We start from the raw sequence: 14402 nt of genomic DNA on the forward strand, positions 1-14402 counted from the left end.
GCCTAAGTCTTCGTAAGCAAGGCTCTGTGTTTGGGTGTGATGCTAATGCCTTCACTTTCCAGAGTAGAACTGGATGGTTTCCACCAGCTAGCTTGGTGGTTGGTTCCTTCCTGCTCTCTTTGGCATACTGGGGAAAAGTGGCACTTCTCTTCCTTCCCTGCCAGCAGGCAGGTGTTGGCTAACTTCCTCCAGTAAGTCGACATTGGAAGGTTTAAAGTGGTGTTCCCTTCATTTATTTTAACGTAGGAAATTTCCCTTTCCCTACAGCCCCCTGCTAGTGCCACTGGTCACTGTGAAGAAACCTTGGTGACAAAGTACGGTTCTTCGTGGTGCAGAGCTCAGCAGCTGGGACCTGGGGCCCGGCTAGGTCTGAACGCAGCTGAGCCGGCAGGAGTAGCGGCTGCGCGGGAGGCCCGCACGGACCTCCGTCCCGCTAACCCGCACTGGGCTGGCCAGCGGTTTGCTCACCTGCGGAAGGAAGTTTGGACGTGGAGTGAGTCTAGGAGGAGGGATAAACTGTGGTACTTTGATGGGCTGAGGAGGTGTTGCCTGAACCTGCTGAGAAAAGAGAAAGATCAGTAAACCAGAGAGGACAATACATGTTCAACATCAAAGCTAGACATTCTTACAGTATTTTCGGCACCACGGTTCTCTGGATCAGGCAATATTTTCTAGAAGCTTTCACTATGGAATTAACTGCCTGAATTAACCACAAGAAGCTGTTTTAACTCTCCCACCGGCATGCTTCACCCCTTAGAGCGAACCAACCACATTCGTTCCCTCACGGACCTAGTGTCGCACATGCAGGCTCAGCAACCTTAAGACAATTTCCTTTGACACTCAAGAACTCTTGCACTTATAAGTATTTTAAAAGTCAGGACTGGATCCAAAGTAAAATCAAAGTTCCTGTCTGGCCAAACGGGCCCTTTCCGAACATTAAGAGTTTTATCTCACAGAGGATGGCTTTATTCCTATGGAGCATTCTCCACCTCTCAGCATCTGGCCGAGGTACCTGGCTGCTTCTCTAAAGACTCCTGGGTGTAAGTGGCGAAGCTTCATTTCACTGCTCCCCAGTTTCACTCATCACTGGTTATCATTCAAAAGCCACCAAGAACTCTTAGCTGCCATTTCAGGAGAAAACTTTTAAACCTCAATGTGGCTATCCTTCCCCAAGATTCTGGGAATATCGGTTTCTCAATGGTTTACCCTAGAAACCACGTGAATAATTTTGTTCAAGTATTTCTTCTTTCAAGGGATCTTTTTTTTTTCTTTTCTGATGGACATGGACACTGTTAATTTGTGAGTTTCTTGAATATTTTTAAAGTACCCCAACAAACTCCAGTACTTCCTGGGTGCAGTCAATTTCAAGGGGTAATGAACTAAAAGAATTCAGTAGGGAGCTTCCCAAAATCAGTAACATAGCCCCAGAGAGTCTAAGCCCTGCAGTTTCACAGCAAGGGCGGCGGAGAGCAGGGAGAGATGCAGGGAGCAGTGTGCATCCTCTGTGGGGGGCGTCTTCCCCCTCCAGCCAAGTCAGACTTGGACCTCAGGTAACGCACTGAGAGGGCTTGGTCTTTGGTGCCAGGACACCGCTCTAGTTATCTGAGCAGACAGTAGGAAAGCTCTATTTCCTAGCCACCCCCAAAGGGGAACCTGGTGTGGTCGTATTGGAGACTGAGATCCAGCAGGAGCACGAAACGGATACACTCTACAAACGCATGTCCTGAACCCTCTCATGTGGGCACACATGAGTAGCAGCTGCTGGCTTACCAGAGTGACTGTGTTTTTTGCCACAATTTGGACAGCCTCTGCCCCAGGCCCAGTGACCTTACTAGACGTCTGGAGGTTGACTGGTGTGTTCTGCACATCAGTGCTGAGCACAGCCTTCTGACTGTTGATGGCGGTCACCATAGCAATGGTAGGTCTCTGGCCCACAACAGAGGCAGGCATGGTCGCAGTTGCTGCTTTCAAGACGAGAGGTAGTGTCTTTGTGGTAATCATAGAAGCTGTAGTTACAGTCTTCTAGGAGACATGGAGAACAGATATTAAGACACTGAAGTGTGATCCCACTAAACAATATGCTGCTAACCCCCAGCAGAAAATAAAGCAATTAATTCTCATAATTAGTCAAGTTTCTCAGTATAACATTTCTTTTGCGTACATATAGCACACATTTTACTACAGAGAAAGACAATTGCTAGTTTGCCAGAGTTCTCAAATTTAGCTTCAAGCTCACAGTTAATAACTGCAATTAATACGGGCACAAGGTTTTCAACAACAAACGGGGCAAGTTTATAGATATAAGCTGTACTTACTTCTTCTGGGTTTCCTAATTCTTAGCTTGCTCTCGATTGATTTAAACTTTGTAGAAGTTGCAAATCAATGAGGCATGCACTATCTCTACCCTTAATTGCTACAACCTCATCAATGGGAAGAAAGCCATCGTATAATTCTGATTATCCGCCTCTGTGACACAAAGGCAGGGATAAAAGGACAGTAGCTTTTCCTTCTCTTGAGCGTCACCCTGGAGAGGTGGAAGGGAACCTCACATAAGGATTAGTGTAATTGTTGCCTCAGAGGCCGTACATCCAAACACCCGGATAATAAAACCAACTAGTACAGTAAATACCAGCTCCTGATACCAAAGGGATATGAGTCACTACCTATAATCTCCCCTCTGGAGAACTGCTGCAGAAGTGATCAAAGATCCAGTGAAACGTGACAAGGTGGAAACAAACACCTGAGTTTCACAAAGTCTTATAGATCAGAGGATGGACTGAGGCGAGAGGATCTGACTGATGCTCTGTAAGAGCTACTGCAGCTTTGAAGCTGTATTTTCTAGACTTTTTACTAGAGTCATTAAAGGAGCCAGTTACACGGCACACATATCAACCTAGCACTGCTAGTCAGTCACTCGAGACCCAGATATTTTAGGAATGTGGGTATTTATCTGGTCCCATTTGCTGGTTCTGATTTTGATACTACCCCACCCTTTAACTTCTTACCTTACACTTGCACTGTCCGATTTGGTAGCTACTAGCCACATATGGCTGTTTAAATTAAATTCATTACAGCAAAATAAAATTAAAACATCAGTTCATCAGTCACCTTGCTACATTTCAAGTGTTGAACAGCCACATGTGACTAGTGACTACTAAGTTGGATGGTGGGGACTTCCAACAGTGCTGCAGGCTCTTCTGGACAGCAGTGCTCCAGACCAGTGAACAGGACCCTACTCTCCCAGAGACAGATCTGGACAAAGTCCCTTGTGCATTTCTATTTCAGAGTCCATATAAGTACTTGTGTATTAAGTTGTTTGGTTATAGGTAAATCTTTATTTCCATTTTCTGCCTTAAACACATACATGTATGCATGTATTCCCTAATTTCTTAACACCTTTTTATTTTCTATTAGCCAAAACGTTCATGATTTGGCCTCGTTTATCCCATCGTAGCGTAATCAGCAACCCTGATTAATGCTTGTCACCAGGACCACCCAAATCTTTGCTTCTTCTTTAAGTCCGTAACACAAGAGTGGTTTGTCTCCTGGTCACTGCCTCCTCAAATTTGAAACGGTTGTAAAAGGGGAGCACTCATTCACTTGAGGGGTGAGCAGGCCATCTATTCTCTATCACTGATGAAAACCAAATAAAAGCTAGATGTTACTAATTATTAGAAATGTTACCTAGTGTAGCAGCAAGGACTGACTTCACATTAAAAACACTTGTAGTAAGTGTTTTTAACCCAGTGTGATTTAGCTCTATCTTTCAATTTAAAACATCTAAATACAAAGAACTTTTGAAGTGGTGAGCAAGTCACACCAGATGGCATTCAATCCTGGTACTACCATGGGTTATGGAAATAGAGCTCTAATTAGGAGAACTCACAGATGTGGATTTTAAGAATAGTTGTGCATGTTGTTATTGCTTTAAAGGAGGTTAATATACTTTTATTTGAAATATCTTTGGTTCAGGTAAATCATTATCAATATTTTGAATAATTCTAAAAAAGTGAGTAAAACCTCAAACTCACCTGAATTATATACTTACCATTGACTGCAACACTTAAACACAGAAACCTAACAAGCTTGTTCACATCTTAGCTTAGCATTTTTATTCTCCTTTGTAAATAGTTGTGGCTAATTTTACTACATGTATTCTAGCATCTATAAAACTCTTTGTATACACAGGCACAAGATCTAGTACATGTAGCAAGGAAAGCTTCCTGGAGAACATATTTACGAACTCTTTATGGACACCAGGTATCAACACAGGTATTACTTGGATCTTTTCTCCTGGTCTGGTGCTTGCTCTGTTCTAAGTATTAAGAATATAACAAGCTCTTGGAGTGTTAGAGTTAGATGACAAAGAGAATCTAAAATTCTGAAGTTCAAACCTTATGAAAACCTCTGAACTGTTCTTGCAGGAGGGAATAAAAGATGCGGAGAGGAAAGCTACCTAACAACAAAGAAAATTAATTTTATGGAAGCTGTCCTCGGCTGGCTGATGCTGTCTATGAGTGCCTTCAGGAGAAGAGAGCAGTTTCCCACACTTTCATGAAGGGGCTCTTTAATTTGGACAAAATCCACACTGCACGAACTAGAAGTTAACACAGAATTACATGGCGAGAGGCACAAGCTGAAAAATCCTTTTCATTTTTTTTGTTTTGTTATTATTGCTGTCTATCTACACAGCATGAGGTATCGATTGAAAACATACAAAAACTCCAGTGCACAAATCAGAACTTAGAGAAATTATTACTTGGGCTCTTATTAATTTCCACAGCTATTTCAGACTATTTCTTGGTTTGATTTTGCATGGAAGGTCCCTGTGGCACACTCAGACTACTACTGATAGAGCCCTCCCTTCTGTCTGTAGGGTTTATTTTGTTTGGTTTTATTAACTGTGTGCCAGTTTACATGTGTATTATATCATCAAAAGTGACAGGGTTGTGAATAGAAGTTGAAGGGTATACCTGCATTCAACTGTTCTATCTTTTCATTTTCTTTTCGTGTCTACTGAAACAATTTCAAAATACACATATAAGCATGAGTGGGGCTTAACTAAGCAAAGAGAACTGGTCCCCCTACGCCTCCATACCTAACCTGACTCAGAATGAACAACTTTCTCTTCCCTGCCCATGCTGTGATTGCTATTTACTAGTTACTGCTTTCTGAACTTAGATATTGAATATATGCCACACGCAACCTCTCATTTGTCCCTGACCCCATGAACTTTTAATAACTCCCTAGAACTGCCAATATTCGCAAAGGTTCTGTCAGGCACTGGGGGGCCCCCCCACAAGCCAGCCCCCTCCCACCCTTATGGTTTTCTTTCCCTCACCACGGCTTCCTGAAATCCCTGCTCCAGCCACGCAGGTCTTCCTCTCCTCCAGGCCGCATTTCCTTTCCTGACTCCACACTTCCGTTCACACTGCTCTCTACTCCCGGGATGCTCTTTCTCCCCCCACCCATCACTGAGATCTCACTCATCGTCAGGGCGCTGCTCAGACGCCACCTCCTTTATGAAGTTCTCACTGCTCCCTCCACTCAGAATGACTGTCCTCTGGTCTTTCCACAGCACTTTGCTGGTACTTCCATTTTCTTCTTTGTCAGCTGTTCACCTCTTCCTCCTCTTCTCTGAAGTTTTTAAATTCTTGAAGACAGAATTCTGTCTTATTTGGGAAATCTACCCTCTCCGTTGCCTAGCACAATGCTTGCATACAATAAAGGCTTGATAAGTACTTACAAAATGAATGAAAATAATTATTGTACACCAAATTCTAGGCAGGGGCCATTATTACCTCTTTGTGTACCAGAATCTAGCATACAGAGAGTACCCAATAAATACTGACTGCTTACTATAAAAACAAAACCCAAAAAACTAGAGAATCTTTTAGCTTCTAACATTAAACATTTGTATTACATAAAACAAAATAACATAAAGCAAGCTTAACCAAATCAATCAAATGTATCAGGTGGGCTACAGATGGAGAGATGCCTCACAACACTGTTTTGGGGGTAGCCTTAGGCCCCTCACCATCATAACCTCAAAGCAACACGTAACTCAGATTATACCAGAAAGGGAAGAGCTATAATGAGTATTACTTAAGTATTTTCTCTCATTTATGCAACATGGAATGTTACTTGAACAGAAAGTTTCCATGGGTTAAGAGAAAAAAATTCCTCTGTGCCAGGAAATAAGGAAGTCTACCATACTCCTTCCATGTAAACATTTTCTGATCAAACTGTGCTTTGTAAAGAGAACAACCTAATCCGACTCTGTTTAAAAGTCCAACAAAGTAATCTGGTAAGAAATCTTTCAGAAGAAATATAGGTCCTGGTCAGGGGGTTTAAAAATCAAGTCAGTTTGAACACCTAATTTTCAAATACCCTTGGGGCGGAGATTAGGGCAAAATTGTAGGCTGCTCTAATTCGTAACAGGGATTCTTCTTTTTCCTTCTTTGGCATTTTATACAGTTAATTTTTTTTTTTGTATTGTATGACAGTATAGAAGAGTAGTGAATGGACTGATTTTTCAGCCAGAACATCTGGGTTCAAATCTTGGCTCCCTCACATATGACCCACATGATTTTAGGTAATGACTTACTCTCTCTGTGCCTTATTTTTCTTATCTTAAAAAAAGAAAACAGCCTGACCAGGCAGTGGCGCAGTGGATAGAGCGTTGGACTGGGATGCAGAGGACCTAGGTTTGAAACCCCGAGGTCGCCAGCTTTACAAGCTCACCAGCTTGAGCACAGGTTTGCTTGAGCACGAGCTCACCAGCCTGAGCACAGGTTTGCTAGCTTGAGCGTGGGATCATAGGCATGACCCCATCATCACTGGCTTGAGCCCAAAGGTCACTGGCTTGAGCAAGGGATCACTTGCTCTACTGTAGGCCCCCTTCCCGGTCAAGGCACATATAAGAAAGCAATCAATGAACAACTAAAGTGCTGCAACGAAGACCTGATGCTTCTCATCTCTCTCTCTTCCCTCTCTTCCAGTCTGTCTGTCCCTATCTGTCCTTCTCTTGATCTTACTCACTGTCTCTATCACAAAAAAAAAAAAAAAAAAAAGAGAGAGAGAGGAACAACAACCACCACCTTCTTTATGAGGGTTGGGCTGATTGTGTATGTGTATGTTATATAAGTAAAGCACTAAGGAGAGTGCCAATATATAGTAACCTCTACTAAATGTTAACTATCTTTAGTAATCTTTAGATTTTTATAAGGAATGCACTTGCAAAATGTTGTTTATGACCCAGCCCAATGTCCATAAACAGTGAAGAGCCAAGTAAACTATAATCTTTTCCTTTACATATAAAGATACAGTGAAGGCTTGGTGTTGGTGGGTCAGAGATATCCACACCTAAGTTTCAAAAGACCAAGTCCTTGAAATCAGATGCAAAAGTGAGTGGATTAAGTGTGAATGTGGATCTTTCTGGGGAGGGGATCCACAGCTTTCAACAGTCTTAGAGGGGTCTGTGATCTCCAAGGGTCAAGAACTGCTTCTTGACTATCCCATTTTAAAAGCTGTGCCTTATTACACATCAAGTGTGTGGTGATCAAACTTGAAAAACTTTCTTAATTGAATGTCACTTCCAAATATGTCCTTTCTGTGTGTCTGGACCACCTCACTATCCTGACCGTGTATGCTGGTTTAAGTGCCCTTTGCAATAAAATAATCTGCATAGCTACACTGAGTTAGAATGTTATTAAGCGTCTACTCCGTGATGCTGGTTCTGACCCGCAGCTTCCATTTCAGGTTTCCTTCAGAGCATCAGAACAGATTCCTAGTCTCATGAATATGAACTGAGAAATGAATACTTTGTCTCCATGAATAATGGAAATATATCACCCTTCTAAATGCCTCTTTCCACCTGGTGCGAGGGCACTGATCCTGTAATATCTCTATGCCTAATTGCTAAAAATTCCAGAAAAACAATTCCAGAGGAGGTCAACTCACAGACTCGCTGGACAAGCTCAAATTATATTTCCAGAAATTCAAAATAAGACCTCCCCGCTGTTCTTATACAGAGATGCAATCTTCTCTGTCCCCGACTGCCTTTCCCTCCTTTCTTTGGACAGCTGGGAGGTCATTCAACTTTTGTTCCTTAGTAATGTTACTTCCTTCTGCAAGTGAATTTCAAGTGATTTATCTCAGTTACACTATTAAAAAGTAACCAAAATAACTTCTGTTGAGAGCTAGTTGAGCTTAACATGGTCTGAAACAGGACGGAGCTCTCCCCAGCCAATAACACGTGGACCCCCCCCCCCACCGCGCTGCCCGCGGCGCCCCACCCACACTTTACCTGTGAAGCGGTCAGGTTGGGTGAGGGGGCGGCAGACTGGGCGTGGTGGTGGTGGTACTGCTGCTGCTGCTGGAGCTGCTGGAGTGGTTGCTGCTGTGCTGTTTGTAGTTTGCTTTCCGATTGTGGCAACGGCTGTATTTGGAACTTGTCTGGTTGTTCTTGCTTTACTATCAGGTTCTTCCGTAGCTGTTCAACTACTCTTTTCTACCAAATGAGAACAAAAAGAAATAAAGCCGATCGGAATATTGTCCTACCCGCTGTGTAAGAATATGCAGCAATTATATGCCTCTGACACCTGTAATCTAAAAGTTGTTGCATATAAAATGTACAGCTCTGACAAATAAGGAGAAACCCATGGCATAAGAAATGTTTCGTGTGTAAAGGGAACCTGAGGCACACAAATGAGAAGAAAAGCTAATGCAGCTCAGATTTCTTGACTGCTGTTAGCTTAGGCTGGAGGGGCAGTGTGGTTGAGCCCGGCAGTGAAGACACCACCCTGGAGACACACTGCCTCAATGCAAATTTTGATTTTGCTACTTACCAGTTATATGACATTGGTCAAGTTACTTAACCTATCTAAGGCTCGATTTCCTGTTCTGTAAAATAAGGCGACCGACAAAATCCTTAGTGCTCTTACAAGCACCAAACCAGCTGCTAGAAAAGGACTCAGAACTGTAATTGGCATATTGTTGGTCATTTTTCTTTTTGCATCTGACAACATAGATACCAGCCATACTAATTTTTGTTAAACGAACATCATGTATCCAGCCCATATTTAAACATTAAAGAGACTTTTAAACAAAGAAAGCTTGATCTTAAAAATATGCAATATAAACAATAGACTTTCTAAATTAAGTGTATTTATGAGCTGGACTTCTTTGCTGGGCTAGGATCTGTAGAAATGCATTTGTTTAGGCAGACTAGAAATTTGGTTACACGGGATGAAAATTTTGAATTAAGGTTTGAGGAATTGTCTAGACCTTTTCAAATCCAAGAAAATGTGTACTTGGATTCCTTAATTACTATATAGTACATTTCAACAGAATGCAAGTTCCATAAGGGAAAGGACCTTTGTTCACAACTAGACTCTGGGGCTAAGTCAATGCTTTCATTCTTCTCACGATATGTAAAGTGATGGCACCAAGGCCCAGCAAAAGGCTTGGGGACTATGTAATAACCATTCAGGTCCAGACTTGGGTCCTGACCCTCCTACCCTCGTGGCTGAAAGTATAGGCAGCACCCCACTCACACACTTTCAAGTGAGTTCACTAATTAACATTTATTATTTCTGATAATATAGACTGCTATTTTCTAACATAGATTATGAATAGAGAAAAAGAAGTGAATAAGGATTTTTAAATAAAGAGTTAGTGCCTGACCAGGTGGTGGCACAGTGGATGGAGCATCTGCCTCGGACGCCGGGAACCCAGGTTCAAAACCCTGAGGTCGCCAGATTGGGTATGGGCTCATCCAGCTTGAGCACAGGGTTGTCGGCTTGAGCATAGGACCATAGACACGACCCCAAAGGCCACACTGGCTTGAAGCCTAAGGTAGCTGGCTTAAGCAAGGGGTCACTGGTTCGGCTAGCGCCTCCCCCAGCCCCGTCGCCGAGTCAAGGCACACATGAGAAAGCAGCCAGTGAACAACTAGGGTGCCCCAGCTCCGAGTTGATGCTTCTCATCTCTCTCCCTTCCTGTCTGTCTGTCCCTGTCTCTCTCTCATTCTAGCTAAAAGAAAAAAAAAAAGTCAAGTGAAATCAGAGAGCCAGGTTGATTTTCAAATTCCTGCTTAGGATTCTAACCAACTTCATTGCACGTATTCTCTGAAGAATGCAAATGCGCAGACTACTTGCTTAACATATTTGAATATTAAAATATTTACAAAATGGATTTTTTAAAACTTTAAAACAATACAAAATATGTTCTTGAGATAATTTTTAGTATTTTTATTACTGATTTTTTTAGACAATGAAAATATCATATAAAGGTCAATTTTGGGAGGAAAAGTCTGTTATACTTTGTACTCTGCGAGCACCTCCTCTTTCAGTAAATATTAAAAAGAAAGCAAAAGGATGCAGAGTCCAATGTCTCTGAAGAAACAATCTGCAGAATAATAAAAATGCAAATTAATATAAATATCAAATGTTTATAAAAACTTTCAAGTCTTCAAAATCATATCTCTTGCCTGAGCAGGTGGTGGCACAGTGGATAGAGCGTCGGACTGGGATGCGGAAGGACCCAGGTTCGAGACCCCGAGGTCGCCAGCTTGAGCGCGGGCTCATCTGGCTTGAGCAAAAAGCTCACCAGCTTGGACCCAAGGTCGCTGGCTCCAGCAAGGGGTTACTCGGTCTGCTGAGGGCCCGCGGTCAAGGCACATTTGAGAAAGCAATCAATGAACAACTAAGAAGTCGCAACTCGCAGCGAAAAACTAATGATTGATGCTTCTCATCTCTCTCTCCGTTCCTGTCTGTCTGTCCCTGTCTATCTCTGCCTATGTAAAAAATAAAATAAAATAAATAAAATCATATTTCTTAAGTATAAGTGGCAGAGGAAATAGACAGAGCAGGAGAAGGGAAAGTCCCAGTAGGGGCGCTCTGGATAATTCTGAGCATCACAGACAGATTTTACTGCTCAGGGACTGCTGGACGTTGAACAATTAAATAATCATATAGAGTTGCTTTCAGCCCCTACCCCCCCGCAAAAATATTAATCAGCATTAATCAAACATAATAAATAAGAAACTAGCAAATGCGTAACATAATAGTGAGAGAAAGGGACTCCAAGAACCTTTATTTAAAAAAAAAAAAAAAAGCAACACCCCAGCTCAAATCCGGAGAAGGAGAGAAACCAGGAGGAAAACACACAACACAAACGTGACACCTGCCAAAAAATAAACTTTGAACAAAAACAGCACAGGAAACTAAATAATGACTATACTAGGCACAAAAGGAAAGGGTGTTTTTCTCCTCTACAGCATCCTTAGGAAACAGTTTGCTCTCTCCTACTGACTGCCTAACTGGGGCAGACTACAAGCCTGAGACAAAGCTCGGAACTCACCCAGGGTTGTGTACAACAGAAGGGAACAGTAGGGGAAAGAACGAGGAAGGTATGCAGGCTCGAGTACTCTGCAGCCATATGGCTAGAGCAGGGTGACGACCAATCAGAACCAGAACTGGGAAAGTGGGAGTCAGTGAGTCACACTGCATTCACAACTGTTCCTCCTCCAGGGCCTGAGACAAAGCCCGTGGAACTGGGGAGGGAGTGTTTCCAAAATACCTGCACACTTACACTAGTCCTTGAGAGGAGAAAAAAAAAGTAAAAAGAAGAAAGAGAAGAAAAAGAGAGCGGTGTAGATTGGACACGGGTCAGGTCATGTGAGCTTTGCAAGAGGGCTCTGGCATGTGTCAGAATGCTGTTCAGAAATGCCTGGCCCCTGTACTTCTCGCTGTGTTTACCAGAAGATTAGAAGAATACCAAGCATGTAGTTGTGTATGTTTGTGAAAAATTTCTAAATCAAGATTTGGGGGAGGCACTGCTACCTTCTGTAACTTACATATCCATCATTGCATTTTGAAAACCAACCACCTAAAGTCAGGTGAGCTCTGCAGTGGAATGCCCCTTAGGAGCACAGAGGCCCTGCGCGCCCAAGGGTTGCCTAATGAAGGGGCACTGCGGAGCCAATCGACGGGCTTTTCTAAGTCCCACAACCCAGTCTGGTTCCAGTTCCTTCTTGCCAACTCCAAAGTCACATTAACTCCAGCAGGACCCTGATTCGAGTCAGAACCAGTTCTGGGTGGCAGCCAGAGAATAAAGTTACAATATATCATAAATCCTAGCTGTGTGGTGTCAAAGTTGTTAAGTATCCTCCTGTCTCCACAGAAAGTGAGCCTATACTTAAAAAAAAAGTCACTAATGAAGGTTATGCTGGCATAATTTGATATTTTCAATGTTATCCATATATATAGGAGAACTTTAAATGTCGCTAATTATCTTGGAACATTATCCTGAAGCTTTGCCATTTGTCATTCACTAATAAGTTAATGAGAGTATGGGGGGGGTGGAGAAAATGAAAGAGGAAGAGCTGGAAGGAATAAATAAAGGCAGAGGGAGGAAGAAAAGTTAATAACTTATCATTTTCTCTCCTTAATATATTTTCTATAAACAATGTGCCAATGTGCCAGGCATCCAGAATGGCTAGTACATCCCCCTTCAATCCATCTGTCAAGAACTGCTCCATAAACTCGGCATGTAATTCCAAGCCTCTGATTTCCCTGATGTTCGCATCACTTGGTTTCATCGGATTGTTCTGGCAGAAGAGTTCAGAGCCTCTGACACTTCTAGTCACAGTTTCTGAGGCAGGTAGTCATGGTGATCAATATAGTGACATTCAGTGATACAATCAACATGTTCACACGACAGCAAGACAGATCCCAAAGACAAATACGAACGTTTATAGGTTCAATTCAAAAGGAAACTAGGGTCTTTTTCTCCGGGGTCAGTCACTCCAAGGTCCATGGCTTTGGTCAGCAGAGAAGAAAGATGAAGAGACGGAAGGACAGCCTCTACTCCTCCAGCTAAGCCGCTGGTTTATACCCATCAAGGCCTCAGGAATTTTAGAACGCTCTTCTTGAAAGGAACCCAGGCACAGGTCCTGCCCTCCTGGGTGTCACTGACTCCACTTGTTTGTGTTCTGGCTGACAGTATCTGTTTTATATCAATTATAAAGCCACTCAGACATCTTCTCACATGGTACTGCCTTAAAAATTCACCCACTTTTCCCCCTCCATGAATCAACCACACAATCTAAAAATATAACCTTCACCCTTCATACCAGCGGCTGATACAATTTGCACAAATCCAGAAAGTGAAGGACAACTATTACCCGTCTTCGTATCTAAAATGTAGTGAAAAAATTGCCCAGGTCTTCACACTCACCAACTGCTCAAACGTAACTAGGAAAACTAAAATTTTTGTGTGCAGAAAAACTAATGTGGAGAAATTGACATTTGTTAATAAAGTCAGAATTTACTCAAAGAAACAAAACTTTCTATTGTCCAAATGAAATTCCATCACGGCATTTACAAGTAACACCAATGTTCATCGAGGCTGAAGGCGCCGGAAGGAGAGAGATGACAGTCTTCAGAACGCCTCCACATAATCCTCCTCCTCCCAAGAATAGGGTATGTGTTACTGGCCTAACAATGACAAATTGCAAGACAAAGTAAAAGGTTTGTGTTATTAAATTAAGTGGCGATTCCACCATTTTATGAAGTAAAGCACAGGGAAAAGCAATAAAAAAATAAGCTCCTTCTTTAATGCAGTAAGTGAAATTCAATAGGAGAATATGGGCTGAAGTTACTAGAAGAAATGCTCCAAGGGAGACACAGAGGCCGGGTTCTGACAGAGAGGAGGAGGAGGGATATTAGTAGCAGCAGCTATAAAATATACTTAGCTAAAAATAATTGTGCTCTATTCATTTTGTAAGGTACTGGAAGGTTTTCCCCAAACTCTCCAATATTCAGTTTCGGAGTGAGAATTAGCAAATAGCTTCTAATCTTTTAAAACCTTTAAAAAAGAGATATGCTCTTTAAAAATGCCACCTGTCGCAGCGCATAAAGCATCAACCTCGAATGCTGAGGTCACCAGTTCAAAAACCTGGGCTTGCCTGATCAAGGCACGTATGAGAAGCAAGCAATGAACAACTAAAGTGAAGCAACCATGAGTTGATACTTCTTGCTCCATCCCCCCCCTCTCCTTTCTCTGTAAAATCAATAAATAAAATCTTTAAAAATGCTACCTGTTTGCAGAAGCAGTATCTGTAGCCTCATCTTATACAGTGAATGGTGTATGTTGTCAACTGAAGATTTGTTTAGTCTCAGAGAGTTGGGAACATAAATAAATAATTATTTTATAGTTTTGCAAGGTGTCATGAAATTTCTGCAGTACAATAAGAATGAATTAAGGAAAAGCAGCAGTTGGAATTATCAGAGTTTATTTTTGATAAAGTTCAAAATTCTCTACATGAATGCCTAACAGATGATGGAGAATGCATATGTCATGGTACTGATTAGACTTTGGCTTACTTTTTTAATTAA

General features: G+C 42.1%; 1 protein-coding gene across 13 annotated transcripts in view; it reads right to left on the minus strand.

Annotated features, from left to right (window-relative positions):
• The window catches only part of PHF21A (PHD finger protein 21A), a 177476-nt gene that overhangs the window by 32120 nt on the left and 130954 nt on the right, over positions 1 to 14402 (minus strand). For 9 of the 13 annotated variants that reach the window (XM_066251378.1, XM_066251367.1, XM_066251368.1 and 6 more), the window contains 3 exons: positions 8309 to 8512; positions 1771 to 2022; positions 469 to 558 (listed from right to left, as the gene is read on the minus strand). In XM_066251378.1, the coding sequence (XP_066107475.1) occupies positions 469 to 558; positions 1771 to 2022; positions 8309 to 8512 (546 nt within the window). The remainder of the gene's footprint in view (positions 1 to 468; positions 559 to 1770; positions 2023 to 8308; positions 8513 to 14402) is intronic. The other 4 variants (XM_066251380.1, XM_066251377.1, XM_066251379.1 and 1 more) reach the window with 2 other exon arrangements.

Source organism: Saccopteryx bilineata, chromosome 1, assembly GCF_036850765.1.
Source record: "Saccopteryx bilineata isolate mSacBil1 chromosome 1, mSacBil1_pri_phased_curated, whole genome shotgun sequence".
NCBI lineage: Eukaryota > Metazoa > Chordata > Mammalia > Chiroptera > Emballonuridae > Saccopteryx > Saccopteryx bilineata.